Here is an 18,220-nt window from a genome sequence, read left to right as displayed (position 1 = left end):
TTAAATCACCAGCTGTGAAAACGGTTACACTGACACATGGAGAACCTCATATTTGCTTTCAATACACAAAATAAGCCAGGCACAGGACAAGCTTCCTCAAATGCCTTGTCTACACAGCTTGAGCTTGGCCCATGACACCTTTTCCTCTCTAAAGGTGGTCAATGCAACAGACAAAAAAAAAACCCAAACCAAAACCAACCAAACTCCCTCCTTATGCTTATTTCACTGAGAACACTGATGCTGCTCAAACTAACACTGTACAACAGGACCCTTCCCACAGCACTTAACGGTAGGAACAGCAAACATACCTTGTTTCAATTTTTTGGTTATTGTCACTTGACATTTGATGCACTTCTTCATTCTCCTGGAGCATTCTACCACAAATGATACAAGAAGAGATTACAATTAAGCCAACTGATGCCAGAATCAAGAGAAAGACAACAGACTCAAGAACACCAGCTTTGAACAACCTGAGACCTCCCTGGATGATTAAGAGATTGTTTCTGCACGGAAGTGAGGACACTACCTTCTTTTTGAGCTATGTCCTAGTCTCTTGGTTTAGTCTTTCCTGCACCAGTAGCAAATGCAACACTTTTAAGTCCTCGATGCTCTGTGCTACTGCAACTGCTGCACTGTGGATCAAAAGAGCCCTTTGCTCTGAGGGAAAAGGATGCAGCTTTGGCACAGAGTCCTTATCAAATTCCCTGTGGTTAGACTGTGAGTGCCTTGCAAGATAACAAACCTGCTGACACGTTTGAGCAGGCTGCCATTAAAACAATCGAAATGCAAACCAGTAATAAAAGCCAGAGAAGAGGGAAATCCTTCTCAGGAGGCTTTTGATGGATAAAGCACTGCCAGCTACAACTAAAACACCTGGCCTTCCATCTGAATTATCCAGGGCATCTGTAAGCACAAGCAAAGCTGCCTGAGGTCTCCATCAGCAGGTAGTCAGAACACTGTGCTTTTCATAGATAGCTTTGGGCATCTTAGAGAAGATGGTGGTGCCGAAATCATGCTGGGGTTGTTTCAGGACACAAACAGCACAGTAGCTTTGTGTCTAAACAGAGCTTGATTTATGAGAGCCCACCTAGAGAAGCTAGATGATGGACCTACCTTCACACACAATACTGTGCTGGCACGGGAAGAAATGGATGAGCAAGGCCAGCTCTGAGCAGACCAGGCACTCTGTGGGGACCGCCACACTCGAGACACTAAGGTTGGTCATTGTGTTGGGGGTGGTGTGCACACGGCGAAGGCTGCAGGTGATGGCTGAGCTTTCTGAAGAAACCTGCTGTTCCCTGCAACCATGAACATGGAATAAGATTTGAGCCACATACTCCAGGTCCTCCTTCAGCAACCACGTAACACTGTATTGATCTCTGGAAAACATTACATGGAGACAGAGCAGGAGATGCTCAGGTAGCAAAGACTTATGAACCTTCACTGCTCTGGTGGGACCAACTCAGCCGCTAGTAGCCAGGATTCTGACTAGATCTATCTAAAAAGAAAGGAAAGCGCAGGAATGACTGATATTTACACAAGTTGAAACTGCCCATTTGGAGGGGTCGTTTTGGGTCTTTTGATACAAAGTCAGTAAGTCTGGCGGGGGGGAACCTGCTATCCAGCTCCTACCAAAGTGGCAGCAGCCTACGGCACGGTTCCTCCTCCAGCAGTAACATGACTGTGGGTCTGAGCCCCCAGATCAAACAGAACTCTGCTTTCATGTTTGCAAAGTCAGAATCCAAACAAATGTTTCTCAGAACCAGAGATAAAGCCATCTCTGACTTGCTGCCCTCCTTTTAGCATTTTCTCAGCCACCTTTAATCAGTTGAAAAACAAGCATTTATCTAGCTCTGAAATGAACTCTGTGGATTTTGGTGCCACTCTTTTGTCACACTTCCTCTCTGTTTAGACTTTAAATATCTGTAACTGCAGCATCCAATGAAAGTAAAACAGAACCCAGAATTACTCTGCAAGAGAGAAGTTGCTCTTGGCTTCAGTGGCCAGCCTTCTCAGGGCTCTCTGTAAGTTAAGCGGCCAAGCCTGCACTGAGCAGTATTAATCTGCTTTTCCCAACTCTTTCAAATGGCAGTATGCAGCCTTAAATAACCCCTGGTCAGCAACCAGCTCCAGATGACACAGGAGGTGCCCAGACTGGCATCCAAAGTGTTTCAAAGATGCTTCATCCCTCCTGGAACAACAGCTGTATGAGTGACACCACAGTGCTGTGGGAGCACTCTGTATTTGCAAGGAACTATCTGTAGCCAGTTTCCAGAGGACGTGATTTACCTGAATTTCTGTGAGAAGTCTTTGACAATCTGGACAATCCTTCCATCTGTGATGAGGTCTAACGGAGCCTTTCCCCTATGGTTTGCATAATTGATATCTGCTCCTTCTTGTGCTAAGTAACACGCAATTGCAGTTCCAACATTCAGCTCTACATTTCCAAGGAAGCCAGAAGCCTGCAGCTAAAAGATGTGGAGAACCATTCTCTGTTAATAGAAGTTTCTGTTATGGGCTTTGATCTGGATCAAATTCTAAACAAAGTCTTAATCCTGGTACTTACAATTTGAAGGTGCACATTAGCATTGTTTTTTAAAACACAAAAAGATCCTTCAGAACATAAATAGCAGATTAAAATCTTGCATTCAGGACCAAAAGTGCCTAAGACTGGCCCTAACTTGTGCCAATCATTACTAATCATAGTCATAGGTATTCACTTCTTCAGGTAGTGAAAAGGAAGCACACTGAAGACACCACAGTACTTCCTAATTGACGAACAGCCGTTGTATGGAGCCCTAAGGGACAGCTAGTTAGAAAGCCAAGTTTGTGTGTATTATCCAAACTACTTTGAAGTCAACAAACATCTTCCACTGACTTAAAAGACCAAAGCAGGTAGATCAGGGCAAGTAAAATCAGACTGGAATGAACAGAATGGAAGAGCTTTTCAAGCACCAACAGGTACTAAGTAGGACTGGGTGGTTTGGCACACAGCATGCAGCCCTTCAGTAGGGGGGTTTAATTTATTCTGATCATTTCAAAATGCAATAAAACCTATGCCAGATTTTCCAGTGTACTAAATCATCTCTACATGGAATCATTCTCACTCCATCCATAAAGTATAACCAGTGTTTGCATTCTTGGTTTGTGCTGGTGTGTGCACATGTTGGTATTTACATGGATGGCAGAGTCCACTTTGAGTGTTTAATTTCTTTGCCAAAAAGCCAGACTAAGCTTCCAGTCCTTGGCATATCATGCACTGATTTCTATATCTAAAGCATTTCCTGAAAGGCCATATGTATCCCACAAATATAGAGCAACATAGTGAAATCCCCTTCAGGCTTTATAGCAACGTTCAGCCTGATGTGTCTCACCTCTCTCATTCTGCTCTACATCTGCAGATAACTGGGGTGTTCGTGGTTAGCTCTCCTCATATTTTCCATACCATCAGATAGAAATGAATTGCTGTGGTTCTGGGGCATGAATTAAACCCAAGACTCTTGGCTCTGCAACTGGATTCATGACCTTTCCCATGTCAAGAAAGAAGCACACAATGCTAATAAAACATATCAGGGGAGACAGTATGAATTGTTGTCTGACTATGTGAAGTTTCATGCTATAAATTCAAGCATACCCCCAGAGGCCTCAGAGGATCTGTTCTTGCTTTCCCACAAGCAAAAATGCTTGTTTCCATTCTCCCCATCTGGATTGGCTTTACACAATTTCCCTGCCTTCCTCTGCCCCCTTAGATCTGCTGTCATTGTAACATAAAGCGTTTTCCTGCCGCTGGTGCTGGAATTTCTCCTACTCCCAGCTCACCTTGGAAAGGAGAGTCAGCCCCATCTCCCCTTCCTGCTTCTCCATCATGACGGACATAAGCTGCTGCCGTTCCAAGGCAATGTGCATAGCTGTGTCCCCATCCTCATCTTCAGCATTGACATCACTGCCTGCACTGACCAGCAGCTGCACCATCCCTACGTGTCCCTGGATGACAGCCAAGTGCAGCGGGGTCTGGTTACGGTTGTTCTTGAGGTTGACATCACAGCGACCCTTGAAGAGAAGAATTGCATCAGAGTGAGCTGTTGCTGCCGAGTTTGGCTGAAGAGGAGCCTCGTTATAGTGGTTTGGATCCCCTCATGGTGGTGGTTTAGGTTTTTACCTCTTTGATGAGAATTTCTGCCACTTCTTTGTGATTATTGAGAGCAGCAAGGTGCAGGGCAGTGAAGCCATCTTCCTTCTTGGAGTCAACCAGCTGCCGAGCTCTTGCTAGAATCTTCTTTATGGCTCTAGAGTGTTGGAGGTTAACAGAGATAAAAGAGTTACTTTATCAGGAAGGAAGACAATGCAGAAGAGACAGGCCTGCCTTCTTCTCAGTAGTTATGAATGGTCATGTTTTAACAGGCAGCACCATGAGCTGGCACATGTGATACAGAGCACTCCCTCTATCTCTCAGATTGAATTACAAGAATAAAACAAAAGTCCTCAGTTATAATTTAATAAAGTAGACTAAACTCAAACTGCTGTGAAAATAATGAGCAGATTTATTCTTGGAAGAATTCCCCAAGGCTCTCAGACAGTCTTTTCAAGTACTGTTTACTACAGACCTTATCCTGTTCTCCCATGTGTGAACCCAGTCATCTAAGAAGACTATCCAGAAGCAGACAGATTTCTTAGCCAAGCTAGGGAGGTATGAGAAAGGTGGGATGGGGAAAACAGGCAGGAGTTTCCTGTGAATTCATGAAGGAGGGCAACAGCTGTACATAACCATATCTAAACCAAGGAAAGTATAACCAACCATTTCCTTTCTAGCTATCTAGAACTGTATCTGCTCCCTTCTTGCTCTTCAGACAGCAAACAGGAGTTAACATCTGTAAAAGCAGTGGAAATGAAAAAAGGTCACTTACAGCTTGTTGCCCTTCAAAGCAGAATAGTGGAGCAGGTTGAAGCCTTGACAATTCTGGACAGTGAAGTCTATGTTGGGTACTTCAGTGAGAATCTCAATAACAACTTTGTAATCTGCAGTGATAGCATAATGCAGGGGGGTGTCTCCCTGGGAATCCTATACAAGGATACCGAAGCAGAACATACGTTACCTACCTCAGAATATCAAATCAATCAGCTCACCCTGACAGTTCAAGACAAGAAAATCTATAGTGTCACCAGGTCACATCAACTCCAGGCCAAACATCCAGACACCACTGGCATCCATAGTAGTTGCACAGCCTTTTGAAATCATTTCCCCCAGGGCTTGAAACCAGCTGCTGAGTTGCTAACATTCCTAACTAGCTTTGAGAGACTGAGCCAGCACAGTCCAGTCCCACTATTATACAAGAACACCCTAAAAAATGGCTCCAATTCTTCATCACTGCCCTTTAAGTTCCTAAATGCCAGTCTTAAAAATCTCACCACTCTTTACTGAACTGAAGTGTTTCAACAACACACGTTGGCAGCAGGTCAGCTCTCACTGGAAGCCTGAGTCCAGTACAACAGAGAGAGTGCTACTGGACTGAACTGAGCAGACTGATGAGGATAAAGGAGCAGACCCAAACCTGGAATTTCAGAGTACTGAAGTTAGAGGAATACCTCCTCTGTGCAATGCACAGTAGTGCATTTTAAGGGAATGACTTTCAAATTATATGAAGCACCAAATGGTGTTAAGACATAAAAAAGCACCTCCCAGCCTCAAAAAAAACCCCAAACAACCCCAAACACACACACATCCCAAATCTCACAAAACCCAAAACTTACTGGGAGGTTGACATCACAGTTGAGCTCACAGAGGGTCCGTACCACCTCTATGAATCCCTGACTGACAGCAACATACAACGCTGTGCACTTTGCATTGTTCAACAGGTCTGGACTGGCTCCTTTACCAATAAGCACACGGGCAACCTCAGCTTGGTTTCTGAGTTAAAAGCAAGGAATAAAGCAGATTAGATTCAAGCCTATGCAGACATTAAGTTCTTCCTTCTCGCAAGGCAACAGAACTTCTTGCATTTTGTATCCTTTTTGACCTCATCTCACTTCCGCTTAGCAATAAAAAAAAAACCCTAAACCACACACCAAAACCTTCCTAAATTTGTACTCTAGAATCTGCTCTCTCTTCACTCTAAATCTACAAGAACCTCCTTCTCTTACCGATGAATTCTTCCCTGGTAACTGACAACACAATTCATCTTGCTTTGGAAGACATACGCACCTTCTATAACTGCAATCCCAACCAACCAACACACCCGCCCATCCCCTTGGAAAAGTCTGATCACCAAAACCTTATCATTTGTTCTGATTCCCCCCAGAATTCCTACCATGGAAACCAACCCAGCTGTGGAGGTTAAATTAGTGCACTAAGAAACATACCTGTGGCCCTAAAGCTCCAAGGTCAATTTCTAACATAAGGGAAAACCAGAGAAAAGCCTCCATCAGCCACACATCCTTCACACAGACTGCCCATTTATATCTAGATAATGTCCTTTTACAACCTTTAGGTCTTGTATCAGACAGCAAGAAGAAAGATATCCTACCCAAAAGCTGCGTAGTGCAGTGCTGTATCACCCTCTTCATCCCTTAGGTTGACAGTGGCATGTGCCTGCAGCAAAATCTTCACAACATCCAGATGCCCCTGATAAGAGGCAATCTGCAGGGCAGTTCTACCCTGGTTCTTTGCATCCACCTACAGGAAGGGCAGAGACACAGCAAACAGCTTGGTTAGGAAAGACCTGGCCTTATGTTCAGGCCTTAGCTCTGTTCTAGAGCAGGCCTAGCACGATGGAAGTTGCTACCTGCAGAACAGTTGCAGGCTCAGAAGCACTTAACAGAATCTGTGCCCTGTTGGCTCCACTTTATGTCCATCAACAACAAGGCTGACCTTGTCCCAGAATATTTCTAAAGGAGGACAGCACATACAGCCAAGAAGGGAGAAGCAAGCAAACAGAGCTGGAAGCCAGGGCTCTAATTGCAGCTCTGATGCCAATCCCTGTATGCCTGCAAGCAGAATACTCTTGACATCTCTGCCAACAATTCCTTTCAATAGGAAAATGTGTGAGGAGATCAAATTAGCTTTGCATAAGGCTCTTAAGATGCCAAGTCCCCATTGTTTATGTTACTCCAGGTACTTTACTGAGCACAATGGCTGGAGGGTATATCACAGCACTGAAGTGCTGCAATGAGTTTTTGAAAATTAAAAGGACTGAAGAACAAAAGAGAGGCTGCATGAAAGGCAAGGTGGGGGGAAAGGAAAAGAAGCTACAGAAATCAGTGGGAGGTTAAGGAGAAGAGATGAAGGAGGTAGCAAAACCTCAGCAAACTGGCAAGAACAATGGTTTTTTTCCCTTGCAGCTGGTTCTGTGCAGCAGCCAGAATTGCAGAAGAGGCAAGACTTTCCTTGCTTCACCCCAAATGACGGGAGAGTCATTTAGGCAAGGAAGCATTAGAGGACACTGTGTCACTCTGCCATTTACATGAGACAGACAATGCTGATAAGCTGGAAAGACCTTGGCAAGCATCTCCAGCTAAGTGAGCCTCAAATCCAGGCTCCTGATGCTGTAGATAACACTCTAATAGAAATAATTCATCAATAGAAGTACTAGAACAGAAATAGAACAGAAATCTAATAAAAATAACTAATAACATAATTGGTTTCTGACTCCTGGCGCTCTTATCTGGGATACATCTGGCAGTTGCAGGTATTTGTCTATTCCTCCTGTCTCCAGAGGCCCCATTAACTTTGTAAATGAAGGACTATAATAAACACCAGATAACTAAGGACTAAATCAGCTTCACAAGGGTCCCTTCAGAATTGATTCTGCTTTTCCTGGTTTATACATCCAGCTGCTCCTGCCAGCCATGCAGACATAACCTCAACAAAACTTATGTTTTGTAACCAATGCTGAAATACTTTGTTCTCTGGTTCTCCTTTTTTAACCTGTTTATAAACCTTCGCTGAAGGAGCCTGAACCTTCAAAGAGGCAGCTTGAAAGAGCAGTGATCTCAGTAGATGTGATCCTAACAGTTTGGCACTCTGCAAGCACATAAATTGTTCAGCAACAAGTCAAGCCCAGTTCCCTGCTCCAGTCAGACATGAGATAAGACACTGCACAGACATGCACAGCATCAGGATCTGGGCAGCTTTTCTCTTTCCTGACTCCAACATACCATTCTGCAAGGTCACCTAAGGACAGACACATTCAGCCAAACACAATCCGTGGCTTTCTCTTCAAACCGGCTGGATACTTGGACATCTTGCTACTGGTTTCATACAGATCAATACCTCTCCTCCCCATTCTACAGGTGCAGTGTCCATACAGGAAATCTGGGAAAAGTCAGCTTTGGAAATGTGCTGTAAGGACTTTACTCTAGTTAAGATTTAATGCTACAAACTGGTGCCACAAAATAGGCACATTTAACACACATTTTATCTTAAATTGCAGCAAAATAATTTTCCAGCTGTAAGTAGCCAATAGGTCTGAAAAATCTATTCTTTTTCTCCCATTCTTTTCCCCACTTGACTACAAATTCTTACGACAGCATTTTAAAGAGGAGCAACAAAAAGTAACCATTCAGGGTGGCTTCAAAACTTGCCTTGTCTGGGTATTTCTGCAGGAGCTCCCGAACTTTAGCTGCATTGTTGAGTGCTGCACAAATGACCAGGCAGCCTGCATGCTCTGACTCTGTCTTCTGGGACAACAGCTTCTCCAGTACAGTAATCAAAGTACCTGGTAGGAATGAGAAACAGCCACAGGTTAAGAGGGCCAAAGAGCATCTGTATACATGTGTACAGCTGGCATAGCACAGCTGAATAACCACAGCATTGGCCTGCTTTACCTGTAATACCTAGCTCACACAAAGAGCTTTACAGATCTGAGGCTTATACAGAACTTCTGCTTCACAAGTCTCGATGTTTTGAGAACATGAGACCATGCTACAGCAGATCAACACAGAAAAAACGCTTCTAAAAGGCAAATAATTTGAAGAGGAATGAATGGGTTTGGAAAGGATGCTGTAAAGGGCCCATCTGAAAAGACCCTCATTATAGACTTCAAGTGCTTGAGAGGACAAACGTATTACAGTCCTCCAGACACAGCAAAGTTTAAAAGCTTGGGCTCATATGAAGTTCTCCCTGAAATCTAACTTAAGCAAACAGTTTCAGATCGTGTTTTATGAGCAGATGTACAAAATCCCCTCAATACATCTTATGTCCCAGATTCAATTTTGAAGTAGACTGGGCAAAGTAATTGTTGGTTTGACAACATTTCCACACAAGGACCTGGGAATAATTCACAAGCATTCAAGAATTGGTAGATTCCTACGGGAAATGTAGCAGGATGGAAGAGGAAATTGGGACAGATCAAGGCAGAAGCTAACACTGAACCTAGGGCCATGCTAGAATTAGAATTCCTGAGTCTTAAGTTCTGTATTTTGCTGCTGAGGCCAGCTTTGCTTTCCCAGTAAGGTACAGCTTGGTTCTGGAGCATTGTCTGAAGAAGAACAAGCAGCTGGAGTTTAACACAGTCCAAAGAGTTGCTGCTGTTACACTAGAGCAACCATTTCACAATCCCAGGAAGATCAGACATCTCTGTTCTCACTATCTCACTTTTTGACTCCTTTGCATTCTCCGTTGTCATGAGGTTTGCCTCCTCATCTCTCTGATAGGCAGTCAGGCAAGCCGGGTTAAACGTCCAGGACTGCCCTCCAACCGACACTCGCAGATCTCCATCCCCATAGACTTTGATCACTTTGCCAATGTGCCCAAGGGTCTGCAATGGAAAGAGAGAAATGATTTTTAGAGAGTAAGATGCAATAAGCTTTGCATCTCAGAGCCAATGCAATGCCTCTAAGAGTGGTTTCGCAGGCGGCACTCCTGCTGTGTGAAAAGAAGCACTGAACAGTGACACACTCGCAGACAGCTCCCAATTCAAGGACACCAGAGGGTTCTCAGGAGTTTCTCTGTTACTGGTTTTACAAAGGAAGGGTTTTCCAGACTCATTACAAATGTCTGGAGAAGGTGGTGAAACAACATAACGTGGTCTGAGGAACACTGAAAGAACTGATAAAATTGGGACTAGGAAAGGGTTCCTGTGTGCATTTAACTGCACCAGAGGACACCTGTATTCCACTTTTTAGACATATTGGTCTGATCAGACCATTTCTCCACTTGAACACTTTCCTGCCTCATTCTAGAGAATTAGGGATGGTGTAAGAGGAGTTGTTTAGTGGTTAGTGAAACTTCTTATCTGACTTAGTGGTAGCCAAATCCTTTGTCAGATTCCCCATTTCTCCGCTTTGCTTTGGGTGCTGAATAGGATTGCATTATTGCAGCAATAGCACTAGGCAACGTTTATTTTGCACAGCCTCAGCAGTCCTGGAAAGGTTTGTGTGCTCACTGACCACCAGGAACGCTGGAGAACAATGCAAGCCCAGTCACTGTTACTAATTGCTTGGGAAAACTCAGGAAGTTACTGGACTGTCCTGGAACTGGCGCGCACTCACAGGTGCCATTTCATCTGTCCACTCCCCATGACCAGGTTGGAATCGCTTCACTGTTTCCATATCATCTATCACTCGGACAACATCACCAACCCAAAAGGTGTTGAGCTACAAGAAAAAGAAAGTCATAAGCTTTTGGGGGATGAAGCCAGAAAAAAAAGTAGCCATCAGCCCCTCCACATCACCCCCACCCCTCAGAAACCCAACCAAACAAGAAGCCCATTGACTCAAACACCAAGACATTACAAAACTTTAGTACAAGTACCAAGAAATCTGTAACCACTGCCCTGTAAAACAAATGTAGCCCCAGGACTGGGTATTTCTGTTTAAAGCCAAGTGCACATTTAAGTAGGGAAATAATTTGGGACAGAACTTTATTGTTCTTTTCTTTCTTCTTCAAACCATTTATAATGAATACCAGTATCAAGTGCATAGAGAACTTTCCCCACTATACCTGACTTGGCACTGGAGACTTTAATTCACTTTAATAAGGAAGTTAAATCTGCTTGTTATTTAAGACAGAAAAGGGAAAAAGGAGTTTATCTGTACTGGTAATTTGGCAGATGCTCCCTCTGCTCACTGAGCTAAGAAGGGAGCACCATCAAAACATACTTTTCAGAGCAGACTAATTCTGCACAAAACAGTCTGACACTGCATTTTCCATTGGTGTTGGAGCTTTCAACATTGTGATCTTGTTCAGGTCTTTCTGAACTCTGTCTTCCAGCAGCTGCTTCTATAACTATTAGCCCTGTTTCTAATCATCCATATCTCAAGTCCTGAAATCTCTGGGGAAGGCCTGAACTACAAGCTTTAGAAATGCAGACACAAAATTAGAAGAGCTGGATTAAAGACTCAGTTCATCCAGAAGAATCAGAGAGAAGTGAGACAAAGAAAGATGCAAACAGGAGAATAACATGAAGACACAAAAACAAGGAAGAAAATCAAATGGAAATGATGCAGAAGTAGGTTCATCGCAGATGAAAGGTAGCTGCAGAAGGATGAGCTACTGTAGGTCTGCTATTACCATTCTTATCAAAGAAGCTGAAATTAAAAAATGGAATTTACCTTAAGAACTTACAACATTTGAAATGCAAAGGTTCATAAAACTGGACAGCCCAATAGTCCAACTCCACTGTCTGCAACCATCTGTCTTAGCTCTGATGGCTTGCAGGAAATTCTGCCTAGAACTATCGCTTTAGAACACCAGTTTATTTCTTCAGCACTTGCTAGGACACAATGTGTCTCAAACACAGCAGCTTAGCTTGACAGCTACTCCCTGCAGCATTTCCAGTTGTGGCCAAGCTCACCTATCAGCACCTACCTTAGTCAGAGCTCCAGGATGGAAAGTCCAGCGGGTTTCACTGTTGAACTGGACCCTCACGTCCCCTCTGTCCGTGATTCTGTGCACAGTCCCTGTCTGGCCAATGAACTTTTGATAGGGGGAAAAAAAAAGTAGGGGAAACCCCCTAAATAAATCACATTGCTTAATAGTGGGGAAAGCAGGCATAGATGGCTAAATTACCCATCATTTCCAATTCACAGACTAACAGTTCTCCCAAACCTGCTGAAAATGAGATGCAGTCATTGTTTTCCTGCAAAAGGAGGGAAAAGCTGCTTAAGAAGCCCCTCTAAAATAGCAGCATACTGGGGGAGGAGAGTGATAGGAATACAAAGTGTGAAAACCCTTGAAAACGCAGCACAAATTGTCCTCCTCTTTCCAAGTGACAAAGATGGGCAGAGATTACAACATTGTTCTGCAGTATAATACCAGCAAGGCATGCTTTGAGAGGAAAAAAAAGGGGGCATGGTAGAGAAGACTACAGAAAACAAGGTATAGTTGTGTAGTGCAGTGTTCTATAGCTGTGATTCTGGCAGGTCCTGACAGTACTGAAGGAGACAAAAAGTACCTGGTGAGTCCCTGCCTGTCAGACTAAAAGAGGCTGATGCTCAGTTAACAGATTTCCACATTGAAACTGAAATAATAGAGTTTGTCTTGATATTTTAAAGTCTGATTTCAAAGAGACTGCTCACCTACAGGGTGAGTTTGGCTAGAATATATATAGAATGTGTCTTTATCATTTTATAGCAGTGCTTCATATAGCAAAGCTTCAGACAACTGCCTCAGAATCAGAGCTGCAGGTTATTCATTTACTGACTCAAGTGCAGCAGGCATTTGGGTCACTTGTGGCTACGTGCTTCCCTCTCTCTCCAAAAAGCCACTTTTATACAAGTTACTAATACAAGCTCAGAGATAGGTCTTAATATTGGACTGGTGAGCATCAAAATGTGGTTTTGTCTTGCAAATCTACTGTGTAACAGCAATACTGCCTTCTTCAATACGTGAAGGTAATTTAATCTATTTGGGGCAGTATCTGTAGACTATGAAAAGCCAAGAAAGTTGACTTAGGGAGAAACAAAAAGCACAAACCTTTTAAATGGCAAATTTATTCATTTAGCTGTTATCATTTCGTCTGGATGTAAGCACACCCTCAGTGTTGACAACCCCCTGAGATGCTCTACTACAGTAGTAGGCATCATTTCTGTCTTTACTTCCTCTACTATCAGAGGGCTTTTTAGATAACGGGTGACAACAGACTGATGGCTCTTCAAACTAAAGCCAAGATAACAGGCCAAGCACCAAGAACATTGTATGGGCAGAGAACTTTTAGCCCTGGCCAGGGATAGAGCCCACTATTGACAAACCACATAACTTCCATTAGTAGTAATGCCAAACTGGAAATGGATCCAGAACTCCAAATAAAAGATCCATGGCTCATTGAAAAACCAACAAACCAGTAGTTGTTTTTTTTTTTACGCTGGCTTCCAAGACTTTTTGAGCAACTCTTCTGACCCATCGTAGACTCTTAGGAATTATGCAGGGCTCCCCAAGGCAATTCTCACACAACACAGGTTTATCTGAGCCTAAAAATAAAACCAGCTCCAGTGTCCTATCACTAAAGAATTTCTATTTGTGATTCAGTCAACACAATATATAGATGTAGAAGGTAACAAGTTACTCAAAGATGGTCTGCTAACTTCCTAGCCAGTGCCTGCTTACGTAGGCTGAGATAGTGACTGCTACATGACTGAGAGAACAGGAGCAAGCAGAAGCATACCTCAGCCATTTTAGGATTCCAGCCACCATGGCCCTCCTGCATCTCCCGCAAGATGTCAATGTCCAGCAGGCATTTCACTTTGTCCCCATGCTGGAAGGGATGCCTGTCTGTGCTCTCCTTCCGCTGCAGTTCAGCTGGCTTTCCTAAAGAGAAGGACACCACCACCCATAGACATGCAGGATGCAATAACACGCTGCATGTCTCATTTGGCTTTGTAACAAGGGTTGCAAACTAAGAGGCTTAACTGGGGCAGAATGGTTGTGGAGTATGCCCTACACACTCCATGGGGCAACCTGTGTAGACAGCTCGAGAGGATTTAGCTCTCATTGCATATCAACAGGGTTAAGCATGGGGTAGTTCTTACAAGACACAAATTTGTCCCTTCCCAGAGAGGGGAATGCCTTTGAATGATGCCTCTCATGTCATGTCAGACATCAGTATCTGTTCTTAGCAATCCAGTCACCCACACCAGTTGTTGAGCAGGCACACCCACACAGGACTTAAATAAGTTCTCTTCCATAGGCAGCCACATAGCTTGCTTCATCCTCCCCTAGCCTTCCTGTGTAGCAAGAGGCCATTCCCTTGCAAATAAGCCCCACATCCAACCCCGCCCTTCCCTCATACTCTTGCCAAGCTGCTCAGGGAGACAAAAGGATGAGAAAGACCTCATTCTGCTGCTGCAAACTCAAGAACAGACCTCCCTGTTTTCCCAGGGGAGCAAAAGATGATCCCTGCACCTCATTACAAAAAATTACAACTAAATTACACCTTAGTAAAAAAAGTCCAAAACCACAAGCAGTTTCCTTGGTGTCATTAGAGAAAGGCGAATTGCAACAAGTTGCCCACACAGACACCACCTTTTCTCATTTCTTTTCCTAACATCCCTGCTGGACAAGTATTTGGGAGCTCCTTTCTCAGACATTGCCCTTTTGTCACCATTTCTCAACAGAAGACTTGTCTCTACGTACCTAATTTTGGGAGATGCTCTTTGTAGTAAAAGCCACCAGATGCCTCCACAGTACATTTCAGGTCCACTTTTCCCTTGTGTCCAACTCTGTAGACATTGGTGGTACCATCAGACCACGTTACACTGGCCACACTCCGTCCAGTCTCTACATCCCAGCCACGAATATCAACCACACGTCCAATTTTCCCTTCACCACCTGATGGAAAAAGAGGGGGGGAAAGTGTCCAGTTTATATTTTCACTGACACCAATACATAGAAACTCACCTGACATTGGGATTATTTACTGAGATACAATTTAATGACATTTTTACCTTAACTAACTAAAAAACAAGGAAAAAACTTGTCAGTTCTCCAGCTATTCACCACAGAGGAATAGGCAGAAAGCCAAAAGTCAATAGTTGGGCACAAGAAATTCTGACATAGAGAATGCCACCAGGAAGGATTTCTATGGGGCCCTATCTTGGGCCAGCTTCACATGTTGAACAGCAGCACACAGATCTGCTTCACTGACAGCACACTGCTGCCTGAAGCAATGCCCTCCAGTCAAGTGTTCTTCAAATACATAAAAGAAGGAAATCACACCAAAAATACCCTCAAATTATTCAGCAACTTATACAACTTCCTCAAAGCTTGCATGATTCACCTTGATCTGCAGAAGGCAGAGATCTTAGTCACCTTTTTAACTAGGGAAATTACACCATGAGACAACTGAGTTTGACCAACAAGGACAGAATCTCTGCATTAAACTCACTGAAAGCCAGCCAGCCATTTACTTTGGAATACAAATATGGAAAAGATGAATTCTGTGTAGGAACAGCCATCCCTCAGTGTACAGAAACACTGCCTAGCTAGGCAACGCACAGAGTCATGGCACCACGCTGTGGCAAGATAAAAACACAGCAGTGTTGTAAAATCCACCCAAAACCTTTAATCTCTCCCCCAACAGTGGCCAGGTGGAGGAACACCAAGTAAAGTTTGTTCTGGTTCTTCTCTTCACCTGCCCAAGCAAGGAAGTGTACTACTGAACCATCCAGAGCAGCAGGATATATTTGTGAGAAGGTAAATGTGGCTGGGCACGTGGGGAATTCATCCAATATGCAGTTACTGACCAGGGGAAGGGAGAGCCTCTGGACAGTGCCAAGGTTCAAGTATGGGAAATCACTGATCTTGCATAAACACTGTGTTCCTTCGACCATAACGTGGACAGGTTGTAGCAGATGGCTGTCCGCTCCCCACTCTTTCAGTCTGTAAGAAACCTGGTAGGTATCACTGGCCTCAAATTAGTGCTGACAGAAACTTAGCACCAAAAGAACTTAATGACAAAAGCAACAGAAGAACTTAAATGTTTGTCTGTTGCAGCAGGGATTTAGGTTGAACAACAACAAAAAGTAATATGCCCCCCTCATCCTGTTCAGATGCTTTTCTTTGAGAAGGGCACTAGCTTCCACTTCCACAGTATTTGGACTTTGAGAACTGGTAGTAAGGAAAAATATGTATTCAGTGAAAAGGTTGAAGTGGATGAAAAGCAACATCATTGATCAGATTTCTCAACTAGCTACTACTGTCCTTACCAAACACACAGACCACACAATCAGTACACAAACTTACGAGGACCCTATCACAGAGTTTGCAAGGTTATTTATTACCACTCCTACATGTTACCTCCTTAAATGGAAACAGAGTTGATGTGCTAGTGCTACCAGGAAGCTAAGTTCAGAAGAGCAAATGGCTGTGGACGTGGGCAGCTCCATCAAAGACAAGGCAGTGCTCATTAGAGACTAGCTGAGTGGCTGATCTTATGCTTCCTTACTTGTCCTGCACATATAACTGCTTTCAGGTCACAATCATTGTAAGCAACGCAAGTCTCAGACATGCAAATGTTGATCTGATCTCAAAAGGACGGATAAGCTGTACTGAGCATAAGCTTCTTTTGCTCTCAGATCCTGCAAGTATCCACATGCCCTGCACTAAACCCAGAGCTGCAATAAATGGTGGAGTCAACACTGGAAACCCTTGGACTTACAGTGTAATTATCAAAGGGAAAAAGAAGCTGTAAAGGGCTCTGGAATGGACAGCGAAGTCTCCTTAACCCTGCAGCGCTACACAGAAATTGTTATCAGTGAGTTCAACTCAGTCATTATACCCCAACAGCAGCCCTAGAAAAGGCTTTTTTCCCCCCTTGCATTTTCAGCCTGAAGTTACAATTCATACAGAAAGCAGAAACCATTCTCCAGCAACCACAGCAAACAGTTCTTCATTAAAGCTCCAGGCGAAACACTCCTTCTAGATCATTTCTCTTAACTGTTCTTAAAAGTGTGCAATTAAGGATACTCCAAAGAACTCCACGGGAAAACGGAGTACTGTACACGAAGTCAGACAAACCCTGCTCCTACTGTGAATGGGAGCTTTTTCAGGAAAAGATGGGATGCATACAGTTTATGTCACAAGTATGTTTTATAGGACATCTCAAAAGCAGCTTACCATCCTGGTTACCCCATTCCCAGTCAGGGCCACGCACTACTTTAGCCCCCTGGAAAGTCCCTTTTAGTGTGATGCGAGTCAAATTCTGTCGAGGGCTCACAAGGACTCTGGAAAAACAAAGAGAAAACAAATGAATTTATTGTTACTATTCCCACTTTATAAAGCTCTGTTCCAACCGAGGTCTGTCATGTGAGGATCAAGCGTACCATGCTTACATACAGAAAAACATGGCTTGAGTTGTGAAGACCATGTAAGAAGTGAAATAAAACCATAAAATAGTTAAACAGGGTCTTTGATCCTAAAAACTGGTCCCCTGAGGAAGGTCAGAACGTTTAGGCACTGGTTCCACTGATGCCAGAAAAACAATTAGTGAATAATACACTGGGCTAAAGACAACCCAGGTTTATCTTCAAATGTTACCAAAAATTGTGAGATCCATGTTAGGCAACTTAAAAAAGCTCTGTGGTTCTCTCAACTGTGAGATGCAGGTATCTGGGGATAGAGGCTGCCATGAGAGCATGAGGAATAGGCACACTTCAGTGATAGTCTGTGGAGACAAACACAATCTACACACAAGCAGCAGGGCTATGGTGGGGTCTCATGTTGTTAGCCATCAGAATGGCATCTTGCTGACTCAGGAAGTTGAACGTATACACCCAAGTCAATTAATATGTCTCACCCAATTAAAAACCAGAGCCTCTGAGAGGATGAGGAAAATCAAAGAAGCAAGGAGAAAGTCATTTCTCCAGGAAGTCTGACATCACTTCATTGGAAGAGTAAAACTGGCATTCAGCTGCCCCTGTATCCCATTGTTAAGTTTAAGGCAACACATTTGGACATTACTAAGATGTACACAGCATGGAAGCATTAATGGCTCAGGCAGCCTCCTACTCGATAAGGAGTTCAACACATTTCATAATCTAAGCTGCAGACTGCACAGCCCAGTTCACTGGCTGAAAAGCAGAGCAGATTAGAGCAGCAGTGTTGTGGCTAGACTGTTTCCAGGATAACAGAGACCTTTCTGTCTGCATCACAGACACACACACTGACCCAGCTTAAGAACAAAGAAGAAAAAATACCTACGTGATAGTAAACGGGGGGTCTGATGTCCTGTTAAAGCAGCTTCCAATTCCCATACTGTTACAGCAGCTCCTCTGCTGGTTTTGTGCGTGC

General features: G+C 43.7%; 1 protein-coding gene across 2 annotated transcripts in view; it reads right to left on the bottom strand.

The window, feature by feature from the left end:
* MIB2 (mindbomb E3 ubiquitin protein ligase 2) overlaps positions 1–18,220 on the bottom strand; it is a 37,775-nt gene that overhangs the window by 2,665 nt on the left and 16,890 nt on the right. Inside the window, exons 5-19 of one of the 2 annotated variants that reach the window (XM_030507996.1) lie at positions 17,048–17,154; positions 14,567–14,761; positions 13,599–13,741; positions 11,804–11,911; positions 10,486–10,590; positions 9,590–9,752; positions 8,578–8,711; positions 6,522–6,670; positions 5,749–5,905; positions 4,905–5,059; positions 4,160–4,286; positions 3,820–4,050; positions 2,290–2,468; positions 1,114–1,298; positions 309–374 (exon numbers count right to left, since the gene is read on the bottom strand). In XM_030507996.1, the coding sequence (XP_030363856.1) occupies positions 309–374; positions 1,114–1,298; positions 2,290–2,468; positions 3,820–4,050; positions 4,160–4,286; positions 4,905–5,059; positions 5,749–5,905; positions 6,522–6,670; positions 8,578–8,711; positions 9,590–9,752; positions 10,486–10,590; positions 11,804–11,911; positions 13,599–13,741; positions 14,567–14,761; positions 17,048–17,154 (2,204 nt within the window). The remainder of the gene's footprint in view (positions 1–308; positions 375–1,113; positions 1,299–2,289; positions 2,469–3,819; positions 4,051–4,159; positions 4,287–4,904; positions 5,060–5,748; positions 5,906–6,521; positions 6,671–8,577; positions 8,712–9,589; positions 9,753–10,485; positions 10,591–11,803; positions 11,912–13,598; positions 13,742–14,566; positions 14,762–17,047; positions 17,155–18,220) is intronic. The other variant, XM_030507997.1, reaches the window with a different exon arrangement.

Source organism: Strigops habroptila, chromosome 16 (assembly GCF_004027225.2).
Source record: "Strigops habroptila isolate Jane chromosome 16, bStrHab1.2.pri, whole genome shotgun sequence".
Lineage (NCBI taxonomy): Eukaryota > Metazoa > Chordata > Aves > Psittaciformes > Psittacidae > Strigops > Strigops habroptila.
Note: the sequence above shows the minus strand (reverse complement) of the source record. Positions and strands in the feature narration are given on the sequence as shown.